This window comes from Thalassophryne amazonica, chromosome 9, assembly GCF_902500255.1.
Source record: "Thalassophryne amazonica chromosome 9, fThaAma1.1, whole genome shotgun sequence".
In the NCBI taxonomy this organism is placed as follows: domain Eukaryota; kingdom Metazoa; phylum Chordata; class Actinopteri; order Batrachoidiformes; family Batrachoididae; genus Thalassophryne; species Thalassophryne amazonica.
In genome coordinates, this window is record NC_047111.1 from 59,559,152 (window position 1) to 59,579,216 (window position 20,065).

At 43.2% G+C, this 20,065-nt stretch overlaps 1 protein-coding gene across 1 annotated transcript in view; it reads left to right on the plus strand.

Annotated features, from left to right (window-relative positions):
- Nucleotides 1-20,050, plus strand: part of slc13a2 (solute carrier family 13 member 2) — a 46,656-nt gene extending 26,606 nt beyond the window's left edge. Inside the window, exons 5-12 of the mRNA XM_034178143.1 lie at nucleotides 6,352-6,529; nucleotides 6,625-6,747; nucleotides 8,401-8,610; nucleotides 11,635-11,735; nucleotides 11,929-12,044; nucleotides 19,140-19,301; nucleotides 19,385-19,522; nucleotides 19,886-20,050. Of these exons, the coding sequence (XP_034034034.1) occupies nucleotides 6,352-6,529; nucleotides 6,625-6,747; nucleotides 8,401-8,610; nucleotides 11,635-11,735; nucleotides 11,929-12,044; nucleotides 19,140-19,301; nucleotides 19,385-19,522; nucleotides 19,886-20,017 (1,160 nt within the window). The 3' untranslated portion in view covers nucleotides 20,018-20,050. The remainder of the gene's footprint in view (nucleotides 1-6,351; nucleotides 6,530-6,624; nucleotides 6,748-8,400; nucleotides 8,611-11,634; nucleotides 11,736-11,928; nucleotides 12,045-19,139; nucleotides 19,302-19,384; nucleotides 19,523-19,885) is intronic.
- The last annotated feature ends 15 nt before the right edge of the window (nucleotides 20,051-20,065 follow it).

The window sequence follows — 20,065 nt, forward strand, 5'->3', positions numbered from 1 at the left end:
GTAGAAATTTGCAAAACCGAGGAATTGTTGTAGTTTCCTACGGTTCGTTGGTTGGGGCCAATCTCTCACCGCCGCAACCTTGGCCGGATCAGGGGCGACGGAGTTGGAGGAGATGATGCACCCCAAGAAGGACAAACAAGTGCGGTGGAACTCATACTTCTCGCCCTTCACAAACAGCCGGTTCTCCAACAACCGCTGTAGGACCTGACGTACATGCTTGACATGGGTCTCAGGATCCGGAGAAAAGATGAGTATATCGTCTAGATATACGAAGACAAACCGATGCAGGAAGTCCCGCAAGACGTCATTAACCAATGCTTGGAACGTCGCGGGCGCATTGGTGAGGCCGAACGGCATGACCAGGTACTCAAAGTGACCTAACGGGGTGTTGAATGCCGTCTTCCACTCGTCTCCCTCCCGGATCCGAACCAGGTGATAAGCATTCCTAAGATCCAATTTCGTGAAAATTTGGGCTCATGCAGGGGCGTGAACACTGAATCCAACAGAGGTAACGGGTATCGGTTGCGAACCGTGATCTCGTTCAGCCCTCTGTAATCAATGCATGGACGGAGTCCGCCGTCCTTCTTGCCCACAAAAAAGAAACCAGCACCCATCGGGGAGGTGGAGTTCCGGATCAACCCGGCAGCTAACGAGTCCCGGATGTAGGTCTCCATTGATTCGCGTTCCGGACGTGAGAGGTTGTACAGCCTGCTGGACGGGTACTCAGCGCCCGGTATCAAATCAATGGCACAATCGTACGGACGGTGCGGGGGCAGCGTGAGTGCCAGATCCTTGCTGAAGACGTCAGCAAGGTCGTGGTACTCGACTGGCACCGCCGCCAGATTGGGGGGGACTAAAACCTCCTCCTTAGCTGTCACACCGGGTGGAACCGAGGATCCTAAACACTCCCGGTGGCAGGTTTCGCTCCACTGAACCACAACCCCAGACAGCCAATCAATCCGGGGACTGTGTTTTAACACCCATGGAAAACCCAAAATCACTCGGGAGGTAGAAGGTGTTACATAAAACACAATCTCCTCCCTGTGATTCCCAGACACCACCAATGTCACTGGCTGTGTCTGGTGTGTGATCAGTGGAAGAAAGGTGCCATCCAGCGCCCGCACCGACAATGGTGACGGCAAGGCCACCAGAGGGAGCCCAACCTCCTTTGCCCATCTGCTATCCAGCAGATTCCCCTCCAACCCCGTGTCCACCAGTGCTGGGGCGTGAAGGGTTAGATCCCCACTCAGGATCGTGACTGGGATTCATGCAGATCGTCGGGGTTTCCCCACGTGGGTGTTGTGACCCACTCTTAGCCCAGTCTCTAAGGACGAGTGCTGTTGTTTTGACCGTTTGGGGCATTCTCTCTGTATGTGCTCGGTAGAGCTGCAGAGAAAACACTCTCCACGGATCAGCCTCCTTTGTCTCTGATCTGATCGTTTTTTGGCCCTGCTCGTTTCCATAGCAACGTCAGCAGGGGGAGCTGTTGTCACGTGGAGAGCCCTGGCAGTGGAGCGTGGGGAAGTCGGCTTCCTTTCAGACCCGAGAGGAAGAGGGACGGCTTGTGCCTGGCCACGCCCCTCGTCTCGTTCCCGTCGGTGTTCCATTAATCGGTTGTCTAACCGTATAACCAGGTCGATAAGCCCATCTAAATCCCGCGGCTCGTCCTTCACCACCAGGTGCTCCTTAAGGACCAGAGACAGTCCGTTTACAAAGGCGGCGCGGAGCGCAACAGCATTCCAGCCGGCTCGCGCTGCCGCGATGCGGAAGTCGACTGCATACTTCGCCGCGCTCCGACGCCCCTGCCGTATCGACAGCAGCACACTTGAAGCGGTCTCGCCTCTATGAGGGTGGTCGAACACCTGTCGGAACTCCCTCACAAACTCAGTATAAACCGTTAGGAGCCGTGAATTCTGCTCCCAAAGCGCCGTAGCCCAGGCGCGTGCCTCTCCTCGAAGCAAATTGATCACATAAGCCACCCGGCTGGCATCTGCTGCGTACATGACGGGACGCTGTGAAAAGACGAGCGAGCACTGCATCAAGAAGTCCGCGCACGTCTCCACACAGCCTCCGTACGGCTCCGGAGGACTTATGTATGCTTCAGGGGAAGGTGGGGGGGTTCGTTGAACGACCAGCGGAATGTCTGTTTCTGGCGCACGGTCAGCAGGAGGAGGTGCTGCAGCAGCGCCCGGAGCACGCGCTTCCACCTGGGCGGTGAGAGCCTCCATCCTACGATTGAGAACACTGCTCTGCTCGGTAATTAAGTCCAACCGAGCGGTAAAGGCGGTTAAGATGTGCTGCAGCTCACCCAACACGCCTCCTGCTGGCGCCTGTGCACCTCGCTCTTCCATTGGCTGTTCAAGCGATGGTTGACGACCCTCGGGATCCATGACGCTGGCCGAGAAATCCTGTTGTGAAAGTGTCGTGACACGGACCCACAACAGGGGGCGTTAATGAACGGACAATGGAATAGCCAAAAGGTAACAATTTAATGTTGTGAATCACACAACAATGTACAGACAATAACAATACAGTGACTGTCAATCATACACCAGGTGACGTGTGGGCAGGCTCGACGATAGAAGACGCCTGGCGAGAGAAAAGCCGGATCCACACAGCTTCCACCGCCAATGGAGCTGAAGAACACCGGAGCCGCCAAGCCCTGCGCCCCAGGTGGCCGCTGTCTTCAGCAGTCAGACCCGGTACTGCTGGTAGAGAACAGAGACAGTCCAGATGAGTGTGAGGTCGCACACTCAGTAATCCCACAGTCAGTGTTTAGTTAGGAGGGAGCACCTCCACCTCCAATTACACACTCGTGCAGCTCCTGTTTCACCACTTATCTGGTTTGGGGTGTGAGGCGAAGCCGTCGCTGATCACACCAAACGCCAATCCCACAGATAAGGACACACCAGGAAAACGGCTGCAAAGAACTTCAGATTAATACTCAATGTTTTGAGTCAGCAGAGAAAATTACCTGATTGGTAGTTGATTTCTCGGCGAGGAGGTGGAGTTGCAGTCCGGCCTTTGTAGTGGTGGTGATGGGTGACAGCTGGTGTTGATAGGTGACAGCTGTCACTTCCAGCGACGCCCTCTCGTGCTTGGAGTCCGCACTCCAAGCAGGGCGCCATCTGGTGGTGGTGGGCCAGCAGTACCTCCTCTTCAGCGGCCCACACAACACGGAGTCCCTCATTTTAAACAGGTCCTGGACATGCTGTGGCAAAAGTTTATTTTTTACTTTAAAAATAATTTGTATTATGATATAATCAGTCATTATACTTACTGTTAATGTCACTTCAACTATTGTGGTGGTGTTCAGAGTAAAAACAACAAAAACTGTCAGTGTCCAAATGCTTATGGACCTGATTGCATCTTCTTGATCGTCAATATTCCTTTTTCCTTCACCATGTGGTGAACAGTGTTTTTCCTCAGTGGTGACAGTTGTAGGCTATCAACACCTTGGGTCACTTTCAGATTTCTCTTTCCCTCTCCTAAGGTCCTATCTTCAGGTTCTGTAGCACACAGTGTAAAACACAGGCACACATCCATTTGTGCCATGTCTGAATAAGCATTGCTACTAGACAGTGCATATTCTGAGAGTAAATGTAAGCACCGGGTAGAACAGGACTGGGTTTAATGACCCACATTAGGAGGTGGTGGTCAAGTGGATAAAGCTGTGGGCTTGCAACCAGACAATCCTCAAGTTGTTCCCAGGGTGCAGTTTGAGTGACTTGCCTGGCAACACTCTGATATTGGTGTGTGAGTGTTGAGGCATTACTATAATGCAGCCCATTTACAATTATTTAAGGGTGTGGTTGTGGGCATTTTATAAACAGATCATTAAACCAACCATCAGAGCGTCACATGTGGTATTGAAAGACATAAGTGGAAGGGTTTCAAAGTTGATGTGTGAGAAAAAAGGGGACATAGCACTGGAAGTGTCATGACATTTGCAGTGAAATTGTCAATATTGCATCCTTTCCAACCTCTTCCCTGCACTACTTTTTAAAGTATGTGCAGTTCAGTCTGTTTGAATTGAATTTTTGCTGTTGTACACATTGTTGTGTGCATTGCCACAGTGTGCTTCCTTCATTTCTGTTAACACTGGAGAGTGTGATTATTGTTCGTAATGTTTTTTTGTATCAAAGCACAGGCTGTTGCTAGTTTTAATGATGTGTTATCTGCAGACAGACGTTCATTTCAAACCATTTTTAATGTCCATACTCCTGTGAAAATGGAATTCAGCCCCATTATGTGCTGTGTGTTTTCCATTAGTTATATCTTTTATTTCATCATTATATTTGTATTCACTTCACTTTCAAGTTCCTGCGAGTGTACATTTGTCGAGAACTCGCTTAAGTAAAGCCTGCAGTCTTAAGTTACCACAAAATCACTGTGCTACAATTTTGATCAAAGTGAAGTTTGGTTCAAAGTGAGAATGCTTTCTTGTGACTGATGATATGAATGCAATAACTTTGCATGTGACCATACTTCATTTTTAAACAAACATACCCTTTAATACACAGATGCACAAGTGCAATTGATATCAAAGGAAAATGGGCATGGGCCAGGTGTTAGTCAGTAATGACACTTGGATTGTGTATTTCTGCACTGTTGTGTAATGCGGCACATCATCCCATAATATAGCCTTCATATCAGTATGAATGTTCTTGGGAGTTAAACTGTTCTGCAACAACTCTATAAAAAAGCAATGCCAATCGTTTTGTCTCTTTTGATGATCCTTGCTACCACCAACAATCATTGTCTTTTACAGCACCAATCTAGCTGGACCTAGAAGAAAAACACAGATGCGCCTGATTTACTAAAGGTGTGGGTGTGTTAAAAATATGTGCAAATCCCATAGCACTCACAACAAAAAACAACAAACAAACAAAAATTAAATAAACAACAACAACAAAACATACATGCTGATTTACTAACAAAGTGCACTGTGGATTATACCTTTCAAATGGGCAAAATAGCGTGTATTATCCATTTTGGTACATTTGCCTTCATGAATATACAATTTCAGGTGTTTCCACCTGAGTGCACAAAATTGTTGGTGATAACATGTAAATAGGTGAGGTTTGCACATGCAACACAATTTATCAAGGTCAAAAAGAAACGTAGTGGGTGTTGATTGCATCTAAATGATGCACATTTGAAACCTTGGCATTAACTTATTGTGTTTGACAGGCAGCTTGTTCCATAATGCTGTTCCAGCATGGAGGCTGCACAGAATAAACAAATAAAAATAAATAAATTGCTCATTGTAAATGTCAAGCATATTTAAAGCGTTAACGGTTGTCATTATGATTGCTTCTTTAAAGAATAAACATCTCCATGTAACAGGTGGACCACACACAGTTGCACATCAGAGTCTGTGTGCACAGGATACACACTGTGTTAACACTTTCAAAAAATTCCTGTTTTAGACATTTAATTATTGTTCCATCCACAGTATTTAAGCAAACTGGTGAATGATTACATTTCTTTCTGCTCGTGGAATGCAGGGAACTGTGTGCAAAGTTTTCTTTGTACTTTGCACTGGTTGAATGCAGCATAATTATTCACCAGTTTGCTTAAATAATGTGCAATAATTGTTGTTGTTGTCCTTTCGGTGGCTCCCGTTTGGTCTGGGTGATCACAGCAGCAGCAAGAGCCGCAATGGTATTTGGCACAAGTTTTACGTTGGATGCCCTTTCTGACGCAACTCCAGTTTTACCCGGAGAAACACACACACAGCCCCTGGTGTTCTGAAGAGGTGTCCCATCCAAGTACTACCAGGATCCACAGTGTTTAGCTTCTGAGATCTGACTGGATCAGACTGACACAGGGCACAGAGTGGTTGCGTGGATGGAACAATAATTAAATGTCTTAAACTGGAGAATTTTTGAACATGCTCAGTAATGTGGCAGAGTTCATGCATAAGGAAGCACAAGGTTCATACCTGCAAGTTGCTGACTGAATTTAATTTTGTGCAAATTTTTGTGTTATCCTAATTGACAAAACTACTGTCTACATCATGTCTCTATCCCAATGCACAAAAGTTTGGATTGCCCACAAAATTTAGCACTCCTTATCTGGGATCTTAGTAAATCAGGCCGTTAGTTGTCACAAGAACTGAGAGTTTCACTGATCAGGTATCATCACTTCATAGTCAACATACAAACCCTTTTTTTTTCTTTTTTAACCCTTATGCACATCCTTGTCGAAGCAGGACACATTTTAAAATTTGGAATACATAACCTGGTCTCTTGGTGATAGATGTTACTTAAGAAATGTATTTATGCCTGACTAGAGAGTACATATTTCAAAGTTTTTTTTCTTGTTTCTGAATTCCTCGGGCTCCAGATGAGCATGAATGGAGTCCAGAGTCACGCCAGGAGGCACGGAGACGAGCGACAGAGCATAAATACAAGCTTCTGACCAAAGGAATGAGCCTGAGTGTGTGTTACTCTGCCAGCATCGGAGGCACGGCCACGCTCACCGGCACAACCCCGAACCTCATCCTTCAAGGTCAAATCAACAAGTATGGCATTAATAAAAATAAGCAAATATAACATTTTATTCCTGATACTTTGTGTGAAAGCAAATTAATCTTTGTTGCTTTTATTCCCTGTGAAGGGTCTTTCCTGATAATGGCGGTGTGATCAACTTTGCCAGCTGGTTTGGTTTTGCTTTTCCCAACATGGTGCTGACGCTGGTCATCGCCTGGGTTTGGCTTCAGTTTATGTTCTTGGGCTTCAAGTAAGACCTCCTCACCCTCAGACTATAAATGTGGTTACAGTCATTTGGGCCAACTGTTATTTTGCTTATCATGCACATCCCATAAAATAAACACTGAAATGTGTTCCACATGTACATACCTGTCACTCAACAAACGACATGCTATCTGTCAATAATCATCTATATTATAATAGCCAGGTGGCCTCTGTGTGCCTGTATGCGTGTATGGCTTCGATCACGGAGGAACTGGGGCGAGGTGACATTTGCCGTTTGGTATGCTAATGTGTTTTGGGTCAAAGATGAATAATGTGAAATCAAAGTTGATAGGACTAATATTTGTGGAAAAATTAGCAATATTAGCGAACAACAGTGAGCAATGGATATTGTGCTGCAATGCAAAACAGCAGTTTGGGGTTTTAAATGTTATTGTGGTTCAGTTTAACAGTGTTGTTAGTGTTATTGAGTTATTGTGTTTTTGTAGTTTAATTGGTTTGGCTGTTTTAGTTATCCGTGTCATGTTGCCGTTACCATGAGTGAAAACTGTACTACGTTTGATGTAATCTGTCACCGTCTGTTTGTGGGTGTGACAAAAATAAAAGCACCAGCTTGTGGCAGAATGCAGAAAAGACAAAAAGCTCTGTGTGTGTGCGTGCATATAACTTCAATAATGCATAAACTGGGAGAGCTGACATTTGGTATGCTTATGTATTTCGTATTAAGGATGGACACCGCCAAAACGGACCATTGATAGGACTAATATTTTTGGAGAAACTATACGGATATTAGATAACAACACTGAACAATGATGTTGCTATTACATTCTGGACTGACACGTCATTCCAGCAAGGGACAATAATCATCTTTATATTAAAAGTGTGAGGACGTGTGTGATTTATTTAGTAAGTTCAATGTAAGTACATAATATAATACGTAAAAAAATACAGGATGACACAAGAAAGTGAAAACAGTTATTTCCATTGTGGTCCATTTAAAAACCAAATGACAAAATAGAAGTAAAAATAAAATAATAATAATAATGATAGTGTGTATTATGATAACAAGAACCTAAACAATGTATAAATACATTAAGACAGTAAATTAACATAAAAATAGGTAATTAACAAGAAATAAAAGGGCTGAGTTCTTCTTCTAAAAATTGTTGAGGTCTAAGATTCTAAAAACATTCTGGACTCACACACTATTCCACCTCATTACAGAAACTTGCATAATTTATTACCACCCTTGAAAAATATCAGCTACCTATTTTACAATACCCAATCTAGAGCCCATGGATCCCCACGGGCAATGTGCTAGTTATCATATATAAGGGAATGTGCACACAAGTATGCTGTTTAACTTTTTGAGCACAATCTTTTTTAAAAGAGCTTTTATTTTACTTACTTTTGTAGAGCAGGTAGCATAGTTTTGTTGGACAAGACAGTAAACCTGTGCTACCTCAGTCCACCCAGCTGTAAAAATGGGCACCAACCATGATTGGTGAAGTAAATGTGAGGCTTCATTGTAAAGTGCTTTGAGCACCTGCTAGATGTCAAAGCAGTCCTTCTTACTGAATTAGCACAGTTTGGGTGTTAGTATAGTCCATTGTTATTTTACATTGTTTTTGTATCACTGTTCAATCCCCAGCATCGTTGTTCTTTGCACTTTTCTTCTCAGCCTGAAAAAGACATTTGGCTGTGGTGAAAAAAACGACAGAGATAAGGAGGCGTATGCAGTGATGAAGGAGGAATACCGTAAACTGGGCCCTGTGTCATTTGCTGAAGGGGCCGTGCTGACCATCTTCACCCTGCTGGTGATCCTGTGGTTCACCAGGGATCCGGGTTTTATCGACGGCTGGGCAACACTCCTCTTCAATGACAAAGGAAAGTGAGTCTGCTTCTCAATTCTTAAATAAGATTTACATACCTCAAAGGGGATCACAGTATGCACGTTTTGAGCAGCGCCAAGAATCTCATCTTTCTTTCCAAAACTACACCGACACAGATATGAAACATCTTTCAAATAAAGAATGAATTGAAATGAGTAATAATCATCATCACATTAATAATAATAATAATAATAATAATAATAATAATAATAATAATAATAATATGTATATGTCGCAGACATGAACGAGTGAACCTCTACAGCATCTCACCATGTCACTGAGGTCCTTCAGACTTTTTTTGAGCAAATGCTTCAGGGAGCATAAGCATGGCTAAAACCTTTCAGGTTCTGTGGGAGCCCTTTTATGCCACTTTAAGCATTTTTTAATGTAGATATGAATTAATAAAAGTTTTCAGCTAGTTCACAGTAGGGCTGTACAATATGGCCAAATTATTATATCTCAGTGTTGTTATATCAGTATGATATACGATATGACTATGAGCTTTTTAAGAAAATCCTCCTCTACACCACTTCATCAGGAAGCTGGATTTTACATTTTTAATTAATTTATATCAAGTTGTAGAGATTTGCTTTCAGTTTGATTTTAAGGAAGATAACTTTAGATTTATTTATCTAAAGTTGTGTAACTGGTGTCTCACTCAACCCGAGTTACAGGAGAAATGCCGCTTTTAAAACCTGGACCTCATTTCTGGCATGAAATAAGGTCATTTACTCATCAATATAGCATTGGTGTCATTATTAGTCCACGGTTCAAATGACGTGTTCAATTCAAATCTGAGGCAACATTTTACTTCTTCTACTAAGATGGATTAGAACTTTTTGTGATACACAGCACTACCTACTGGACAGGAGGAACCTAGCAGTCAATATGACTCACTAATTTCAAAATGCAGCTCTTTTCAACCAGACGTGTGGTGCCGTGACATGTCAATCATCTGTGTCCAATCAGATTTTAGGGGAGTCCAGTGAAACCCCAGCCTCTGCTCTAGCTCCATCCATGCCAAGAAATGTTCAACAATTGACATTTCTTGTTTCAGTGTGGACTCAAAATTTGGCACTTCCTGTTTCAGTGTGAACTTGCCACTGAGTTCCTGTGAGATTACATGAGATCTTGTCTGTCAATCCAGGAAGTGTTTGACATTTGACATTTTCTCTGTCACTGTGGACTCAAAATTTGCCACTTCCTGTTTGGGACTCCCTGTACCATGAGCGAGCGTCGCGCTGCTGTGTGTCGCTTCACCCATATTATTATTATTATTATTATTATGACTGTAAATGGCCAGCTCTTGTGCCTGATACTTCAAAATGAAAAGAAGCTTGTGCTTGTCATGCCACCTCTGTCTTTAAACAGTGCGGTTAATCTGTGTGTGTGTGTGTGTCACATGAGCACAGACCAGCTCAGTGGGCACGTCAGCAAGTGGAGACCTGGGGCCTCATTCATAAATGATGAAGTGCACACACACAAAATGTTTGTTCACCTTTTCATATGCATGAACCGGAAATGAACGTGTGCACCTCGTGCATTTTTCAGTCTTTGCACACACATTTTTTTTTCAGAGCAAATCAAGCCTGACATGCTGAAGTGAAAACAAAAAATAAGATGCTGCTATGATACAATCAATCAAAAATTGCATTGTTAGTAATTGAGTGCAAACTCAATTTTACCATCCCTTATTATTATTATTATTTAGGGAAGTGGCCTCTGTTTGTCTGTGTTTGTGTCTTCGGAGCATCAATTGTAATCCAGAAAGAGGTGACTTTCGTTTAGTAGAATTATGTATTTTTTCATCAGGATTCAAGTCGTGAAAACAGCAAGGTGATCGGACAAAATATTTTTTGAAAAATTACTCATTTTTGACATCAACAAGCCTGTTTATGTCACACTTCCACACTAACAGCCTGTATTTCAAAATAAAAGCCTGTGAGGTTGCTGCACACTTGACAGAATTCATCAGTCTGTCCATCCTCTAACATCCCAGACAGCAGATCAAATCTGGACATTTTCTGTATGAATGTGACCCCCAAACACAGAATTAACATGTTCATACTCTGGACAAAACAGCACAATTGTGTCTCAACAGTGTCTCACACAGGCCAAAAAAAAAAAAAAAAAAAAAAAAAAAAAAAAAGATCTAATGTGAAGACTGTCAGTGCAAATATAAAATTTCACTTATTCATACTTTATTTACATGGAATATTGTCCTGGTTAAGCAGCTTCAGAAAAGTTTACTGGCAACAAAAATTCACTTAAGAAAATTGAACACAACTGAAAACAGATTAAACCTTCACTAAAGACTTTCATAAAAGCCAAGAAATTTTTCTATGTCAGTACTTAATAAATGTAGCATAATTGTAAACAAATGAACACATGTAGAACCTGTGGTTCCCCACGGGTCAGCGTCCTACTTGATTTAATTATTCGTGGTGTTGATGGGTGGTGCTAATAGTCACACTAGTGCCTCACACAAAGTGGTTGCATTAGTTGTGTTTCTGATCCACAACTGTCACTAAGACCACCAAATGAAACATATTTAGTTTTCTCCACCTCCCAAGAGATTGTCTCAGTTTCATATTTGGTGGAACTGCACTTCCTCTTTGCTTTTTTATTTTTCATTTCTGTGTTCTCCACTGTGTGACAGAATGGATGTGTTTCAACACAGATTTTATATGCAAATGATTTCAGGGAGTGTCTACCTCCATTAATGCAAAAATGTGGCCACTGGAAGAAGGCTAGTGTATGTCCACTTCCACGAGGACAGATTTTTAAAGGAGACGTATGCGTGCACATGGGTTTACATACCTGGTTAAAATAATGTGTATGCACCTTTCTGCCTTTGTGTGGACATTGTTTTAGCCGTGACTCTACAAAGCATTTTAAAAATAAGGCTTCAGATGTGGACATCTTTGAAATACATCAGACGTGCCATATGAGCCATTTTAAAGCAAAACTGTGTTTACAGAAGACTGTTTTCTTCATAGAATGTGTTTGTTTGTGTGTCTCAGGTTTGTGACAGATGGGACTGTTGCTATCTTAATGTCAATGCTGTTCTTCGTAATCCCCTGCAAGCTGCCCAGGTGGGGAGGCTACGGTTACACTGCTGAAGGTGAAATATTGCTTTTAATCCCTACTAATCACAATTAAAGTGAACATGAATCCTTATAATCCATGCATTATTAAATGTTCAAGAGACTTCATTTTGTTCTTCAGCTCATTAGAGCAGGTGATTGTGTTTACACGGCTGAAATGAAACATCCTTCGAATGAATTATGGCTTCTTGTTGAAACTTCTTGTTTCAGGTAAGAAGGTGACGTCCCCACCTACTCTGCTGACCTGGGAGGTGGTCCATGAGAAAATGCCCTGGAGCATCATCCTGCTGTTGGGAGGAGGATTTGCTCTAGCTGCTGGCAGTGAGGTAAACACCATGGGCCTGATTTACTAAAAAGATAACGAGTGCTAAATTGTTTGGGTAATCCATGTCATGGTCCTGTCATGATATCAAGTTGCAAACTAAGATTAAAGTTTACAACACAGCCATGCTGACATTCTTGCTATACTGCAGACACCATGATTCTCTACAGACATCACATCAAAAAGCTGACAAGAATCCAACTGCGTCATTTACAAGCAATCATGCATATCAGATAGCAAGACAGAATACCTGATTGGAGATGCTAAATCAAGCCAAGACAGTTAGCATGGAACAACTAATCACATCTTTTCAACTCAGATGGGAAACGCACATCAGTGGGTTGATAGATGAAAGACTACCCAAAACAGTATGGACTGACAGTATGACAGTAGGATGGACCGGGATGATGCATTTGAAGTGTCTTTTCCAAGACTGGCGTTGTGTGTTCGCCGCTCCTCTGGTTTTTCTCCAGTGGTTCTTGGTCCTTCAGTGTGCATTTGTAACCATTTTTGATAATTTAGTGCCTTTTTTGCGCTGTATGACACCGCACTTCACTCCCTCGGCTAGCGCAATGCTAAGCTACTCTGCAACTGAGCTACGGAGCCTGATCAACAACAATATACCTCGGGACATTCTCCCTATCAGAGAGCTTGGTTTGCTCCACCAGCCTCGCTGCGTCCACAGAGGCTCTCGGAGAAAGTTTGTGGGTCGTCTGTGCCGGTTATCTGGTCAACTGAGCGTATTGGCGCTCGGCGTCCACGTCATCAGAACGCTGCAGCTTCTGGGACTTGTAGTCCTGATGTGACAACAGCGGTTTCTGATGCTCTCCGGGCACTGGATGGAAAACATGGAGTGGATTTTAAGCTACTCAGGCCTATTCAAAGATGTCAGTCTGTCAAACCGACAGAAGTCTTCAGTTTTGGTCTCATTAACATCAGATCACTGTCCTCAAAATCCCTGTTGATCAATGATCTAATTATGGATCATCACTTGGACATGATTGGGTTATGTGAAACCTGGCTCAAACCCACAGCTGTTCTTCCTCTGAATGAGGCCTGCCCACCAGGGTACACATTTGGTCACATGTCTCGTGGTGCAAAGCAAGGCGGGGGGTATTGCTTTTATTTACAAATCCAGGTTTTACCTTCTTGACTGTTGGGGGTCATAAATATAATTCGTTTGAGCATCTGACTCTCCGTTCTGCTCATGATGCTACATATTGTCAGGGTCAGAAGTATGGAAATCAGTCATGTTATTTTGTCACTGTTTATAGGCCTCCTGTCCCATACTCTGAATTCTTAGATGAATTTGGTGCATTCATCTCTAGCCTGTCAGCTAGTGCAGACAACATTTTGATTATTGGTGACTTTAACATTCATATAAATAAGCCCTCTGATCCCCTTTGCAAGTCATTTATGGAACTTGTGGATGCGTTTGGATTCCAGCAATGCATTCACGATTCAACGCACATTAGTGGAAATACCCTTGATTTGGTTCTCACACGTGGCCTTGCTGTCATGAACATTGACATTTTGCCTCTTGCCTCGGTGGTCTCTGACCACTCATTTATTAGGTGTGCATTTATGTTGCCGCGTTTAGTGGACCGAAAGCCTTGTCTATCTCTGTGGTGACACATTAATCCCTCAACTATAACTGAACTTGAAGCCAGACTGCCTGAAATTTTGGCTTCAGGGTTGGAGAATATTCAATCAGTGGATAGTCTTGCGCATGGCTTGACTTCAGCGCTCAAGGCTACACTGGATAAGGTTGCACCGCCTCTTTTAAGGCCACGCCTTCCCAAGGCACAGTCGCCTTGGTTCAATGGTTACTTGTGTAGCGGGATGAAAGTCTCGGGTCCCAATTTAAAAGACGTTCCCGCTAGCTTGGCTAATGGGGAGTTCCCCTTTGGCTGACCTGGTAGAGGAACGGTCTTTTGGTGCGAGCTGCGTGGGTTCGATCCCCCACCGTCGTCCCTGCCACAAAGGTCCTGCTGCTTCAATCTGGCGTCACGAACAGGATGTGGGTCACAGAGTATGCTAACATGCACCTGTGACTTCGGGACGAAGTCAAAATGGTGGGGAGATGTGTAGCGGGATGAAAGTCCCGGGTCCCAATTGAAAAGACGTTCCCGCTAGCTTGGCTAACGGGGAGTTCCCCTTTGGCTGACCTGGTAGAGGAACGGTCTTTTGGTGCGAGCCGCGTGGGTTCGATCCCCCACCGTCGTCCCGGCCACGAAGGTCCTGCTGCTTCACTTGCGTGACCTTAGGCAGAAGGCTCGAGGTTTGGAACAGAAATGGCGTAGTTCTAAATTAGAGGTGTTCCACCTTGCATGGTGTGATGCTGTCTTAGATTATAAGCAGGCACTACTGGCTACAAAGCGTGCCTATTATTCTGATTTGATCAATAAAAACAAGCATAACTCAAAGTTTTTCTTTGAAACTGTAGCATTTCTCATTTATGGACAGCCACCTGTTATTCACTTTCACTTTTCAGCACAGGACTTCATGGACTATTTCGAGAAGAAAATTGAGGATATTAGGTTGAGCATATCTCAGCAGGCTTTGGTCCAACCACTGCATACTGCTATGGAGGTGGATGCGCCCACTGAGGGGTTACCCAGATATACAGATTTTGATGGTATCTTGCTAGGCACGCTGACGAAGCTCATGACGTCTACTAAAAGCACAACCTGTTTACTTGATCATACCAACAAAACTGTTTAAGGACCTGTGACCCATTCTTGGACCAACTGTGCTGTAAATTAGAAATCTCTCACTAACTTCTGGATGTGTTCCTAAATGTTTCAAGTCTGCAGTGATTAAACCATTACTTAAGAAATCCAATCTCGACCCTAATGTATTGAAGAATTATAGACCGATATCAAATCTATCGTTTTGTTCTAAAATCCTGGAAAAAGTGGTTTCGCGACAGCTCGTGGACTACGTCACTGAGAATAATCTTTTTGAGCCACTGCAGTCTGCTTTTAGAAAATACCACTCCACAGAGACAGCACTTACTAAAGTAGTGAATGACCTTTTGCGAGCAATGGACTCAGATACCACTACAGTCTTGGTGCTGCGTTTGATACTGTGGATCATCATATTTTACTCAGTAGGCTGGAGAATCACTTTGGGATTACTGGAACTGCTCTTGCATGGTTGACGTCATACCTGTCCAGTCATTCTTACTGTGTATTGTGTAATGGCACCTCCTCTGATCGTAGGGACATGAAGCTTGTGGTTCCGCAGGGATCCGTTTTAGGCCCCCTGCTTTTTTCCCTTTATGTAGCACCCCTTGGGAATATACTGCAGCGCTTTGGGATTCCCTTTCATTGCTATGCTGATGACACTCAATTGTACATGCCAATAACTGTGTTGTGTGGGCCGCTGAAGAGGAGGTACTGCTGGCCCACCACCACAAGATGGTGCCCTGCTTGAAGTGCGGACACGTCACCTGGTGTATGATTGACAGTCACTGTATTGTTATTGTCTGTACATCGTTGTGTGATTCACAACATTAAATTGTTACTTTTTGGCTTATCCATTGTCCGTTCATTAACGCCCCCTGTTGTGGGTCCGTGTCACGACACTTTCACAACAAACTGCTGGTAATCTCATTCACATAAAATCTTTGGAAGATTGCCTTGCATCAGTAAGAAGTTGGATGTCTAGTAACTTCCTACTTTTAAATTCTGATAAGACTGAAGTTATGGTTCTTGGTCCAGCGAGGTATCGGAATCAATTTGATCAGCTAGCACTTAGCTTAAGTTTGTGTGTTATACATCATACGGATAAAGTAAGGAACCTTGGAGTAATTTTTGATCCTACGTTGTCCTTTGATCTCCACATTAGAGACAGTACGAAGACTGCTTTCTTCCATTTGCGAAATATAGCGAAGAGGCGTCCCATCCGGTCTATGGCTGATGCTGAGACTTTGATTCATGCATTTGTCTCTTCTAGATTGGACTATTGTAATGCTCTATTTTCTGGCTTACCGCAGTCCAGCATTAGGGGTCTTCAACTGGTTCAAAACGCTGGTGCCAGACTTTTGACACAAAGCAGAAAGTTTGACCACATTACGCCCGTTTTGCCGTCCCTGCACTGGCTTCCTGTTCCTGCAAGATCGGATTTTAAAGTATTATTAGTTTATAAAATTGTTCATGGACTTGCACTTCCCTATCTGGCTGACCTGGTAAGCCCCTATGTACCAGCTCAGGCCCTGCGTTCTCAGGGTGCAGGACTTCTGTGTGTTCCCAGGGTGAATAAAAAGTCTGCCGGTCACAGAGCTTTCTCCTACCGTGCCCCAGCTCTGTGGAATGATGTCCTGGTACACATTCGGCAGTCGGATACTGTGGAGACTTTAAAGTCACGTTTAAAGACTCATTTGTTTCCGTTTTATCATTAGTGTTATGATGTGTTTTTATTCTTGTATTCTTTTATGGTTGTCTTTCTTTTATGGTTGTCTTTTTATTGTGTTTTAAATTTTTAATTGTTTTTTTATGTTGTGTGAAGCGCCTTGACACGATTTCATCGTGAATTGGCGCTATATAAATTAATAAATTTGATTTGATTTGAGCAGTCTTTTACGGAGAACTTGCCTCGAACAGGCAAAAGAAGGGTGGTCAGAATCTCTGCTATAATAATGAGCTGAAACATGAAGAACATCAACATATCGACCCTGGTACACGGGAAGACCAAGGAGAGACAAGATCTACAGTGAGGAAAATAAGTATTTGAACACCCTACGATTTTGCACGTTCTCCCACTTAGAAATCACAGAGGGGTCAGAAATTTTCATCTTAGGTGCATGTTCACTGAGAGAGACATAATCTAAAAAAAAACAAAATCTGGAAATCACAATGTATGTTTTATTAATAATTTATTTGTATGTTACTGCTGCAAATAAGTATTTGAACACCTGTGAAAATCAGTATTAATATTTTCCTGTAGTTTTTCACCAGGTTTGCACACAATGCAGCAGGGATTTTGGTCCACTCCTCCATGCAGATTTTCTCTAGATCTTTCAGGTTTGGAGTTTCAGCTCCCTCCAAAGATTTTTCTCTTGAGTTCAGGTCTGGAGACTGGCCAGGCCACTCCAGGACCTTGAAATGTTTCTTACGGAGCCAATCCTTAGTTACCCTGGCTGTGTGTTTGGGGTCATTGTCATGCTGGACCCAGCCATGACCCATCTTCAATGCTCTTACTGAGGGAAGGAGGTTGTTTGCCAAAATCTCGCAATACATGACTCCGTCCATCCGCCCTTCAATACGGTGCAGTCATCCTGTCCCCTTTGCAGAAGAGCACCCCCAGAGTATGATGTTTCCACCCCCCATGCTTCACAGTTGGGATGGTTTTCCCAACCATCCTCTAAACATGGTAAGTGGAGTTGATTCCAAAAAGCTCTATTCTGGTCTCATCTGAGCACATGACCTTCTCCATACCTCCTCTGGATCATCCAGATGGTCACTGGTGAACTTCAAACGGGCCTGGACATATGCTGGCTTGAGCAGGGTTACCTTGCTGCCCTGCAGGATTTTAAACCATGACAGCATCATGTGTTACTAATGTAATCTTTGTGACTGTGGTCCCAGCTCTCTTCAGGTCATTGACCAGGTGCTCCTGTGTAGTTCTGAGCTTTCTCAGAATCATCCTTACCCCACAAAGTGAGATCATGCATGGAATCCAAGACCAAGGGAGATTGACAGTCATCTTGTGTTTCTTCCACTTTCTAATAAATAATCATAACAGTTGTTGTCTTCTAACAAGCTGCTTGCCTGTTGTCCTGTAGTCCATCCCAGCCTTGTGCAGGTTTACAGTTTTGTCCCTGGTGTCCTTAGACAGCTCTTTGGTCTTGGCTATGGTGGACAAGTTGGAGTGTGATTGACTGAGTGTGTGAACAGGTGTCTTTTATACAGATAATTTCAAACAGGTGCAATTAATACAGGTAAAGAGTGCAGAATAAGAGGGCTTCTTAAAGAAAAATTAACAGGTCTGTGTGAGCCAGAATTCTTGCTGGTTGGTAGATGTTCAAATACTTATTTGCAGCAGTAACATACAAATAAATTATTAAAATATCATACATTGTGATTTCCGGATTTTTTTTTAGATTATGTCTCTCACAGTGGACATACACCTAAGATGAAAATTTCAGACCCCTCCATGATTTCTAAGTGGGAGAACTTGCACAATCGCAGGGTGTTCAAATACTTATTTTCCTCACGGTATATGGCACAGCATCACCCAAAAGTCAGTCACTGCGATTGAGACCAAGTGCCTACATGACTACCAAAATTGCTTATGACAGAGGACGCATTGCCCTGACTCAGTCTGTCTATCAGTGCAGAGAGTGTAGATGGCCTTGCTGTTTGAAAGTCGGACTAACAGCACATGAATGTCCATGTAAAGTGGAACACACTAACCAGTCACCATCGAAATCGATGGACTGTCGATGATGATGGGCAATCTAAACGTTTGAGAGTTGGGGTGGAGACAGTTTTGTAGGTGATTTGCTAAGAGTAATTGCACAATTGATAGCTGGTGGTAACTTGATGTAGATGGCCGTATATAAATGAAGATGTTGTGTGTTCATGGCAGTAACTGCAAAATGAAATGAAATCATCCACTTACAGATATGCGCCTTGTGTTTAGTTACTCTGCCACATAACTGAGCATGTTCACACACTGGCAATTAAAAAAGAAAAAGCAGTCTCCTATTTCAGACTAATTCAGACATTTAATTATTATTCCATCTGTGGTATTTAAATTAGTGAATAATTATGCTGCGTTCCACCAGCAGAATGCAATGTTATTGACCAAATCTATTTGATAAAGTTCATTACTTGCTTGAAGGCAGCAGGATGGCGTAGTGGTTAGCACCATTGCCTCACACAGAGAATGTCCCAGGATTGCTTCTGATCTGACCCTTTCTGTGTGGGGTTTGCATGGGTTCCTGCTGGATGTTACGTCCAAAGACGAACATGTCAGGTGAATTGACCATTGGTACACCATTAAACCTAATTCCTGCTTTGCACAAAACATAAATTCCAGTTTTAGAATGCTGACATTCCTGCCTCCATTCACATGATATTTCTGTTTGTAGGAGTCGGGTCTGTCAGATTGGCTGGGGCAGAGTTTGGCCCCTCTGAAGAACATCCCTCCGTTTGCCATCTCCATACTGCTCAGCCTGCTGGTGGCCACATTCACAGAGTGCTCCAGTAACACAGCCACCACCACCCTCTTTCTGCCCATACTGGCCTCAATGGTAGGAAGAACTTGCCCACAGGAGGTGTGCCTACATGGTGCTTCCGTGATGTTAACTGTGATGTATGTTTTTTTGTTTCTTAGGCATCAGCCATAAAGATACACCCGCTCTACGTGATGCTGCCCTGCACCATTGCTGCTTCTCTGGCCTTCATGCTGCCTGTGGCCACGCCCCCCAACGCCATCGCTTTTTCTTTTGGACACCTCAGAGTCTTCGACATGGTGAGCTTTCCACAAATACATTATATATGTTAAAGTGTTATCAGTATACATGAGTTCTCTTTTTTCTCTTTAAAGATTTATTTATTTATTTTGCAGTGGAACAATATCACTTACCCTAACCGTGATACCCCTTACTCTTACCTAAACTTTAACCATAACCCAAATAATCACTGAAAAAAACAAACAAACAAACAGCAAAAAAGCCCTTTAATGTGTTTTCAAGTGTAACATGAGCAGACGTCACGTATTTCTGGTCTACACTGATGCTCCAGAGGTTCATTTTCAGACATTCTTGTGACATTTGTGACTTATTAATATCCACAAATATTGATTTGACTGTCTGGATGTGTTCTGTGCTTCCAGGTGAAAGCTGGCTTTGTGCTGAACATAGTTGGGATCCTGTGTGTTAATTTAGCTGTCAACACCTGGGGATATGTCATGTTTGACATGAAGAACTTCCCTCTGTGGGCCAATGATACACACACTAACCCTTAAGTTACGCCCGAAAGAAAGAGGAAAAACAATGAATCACAATGTGTTTAA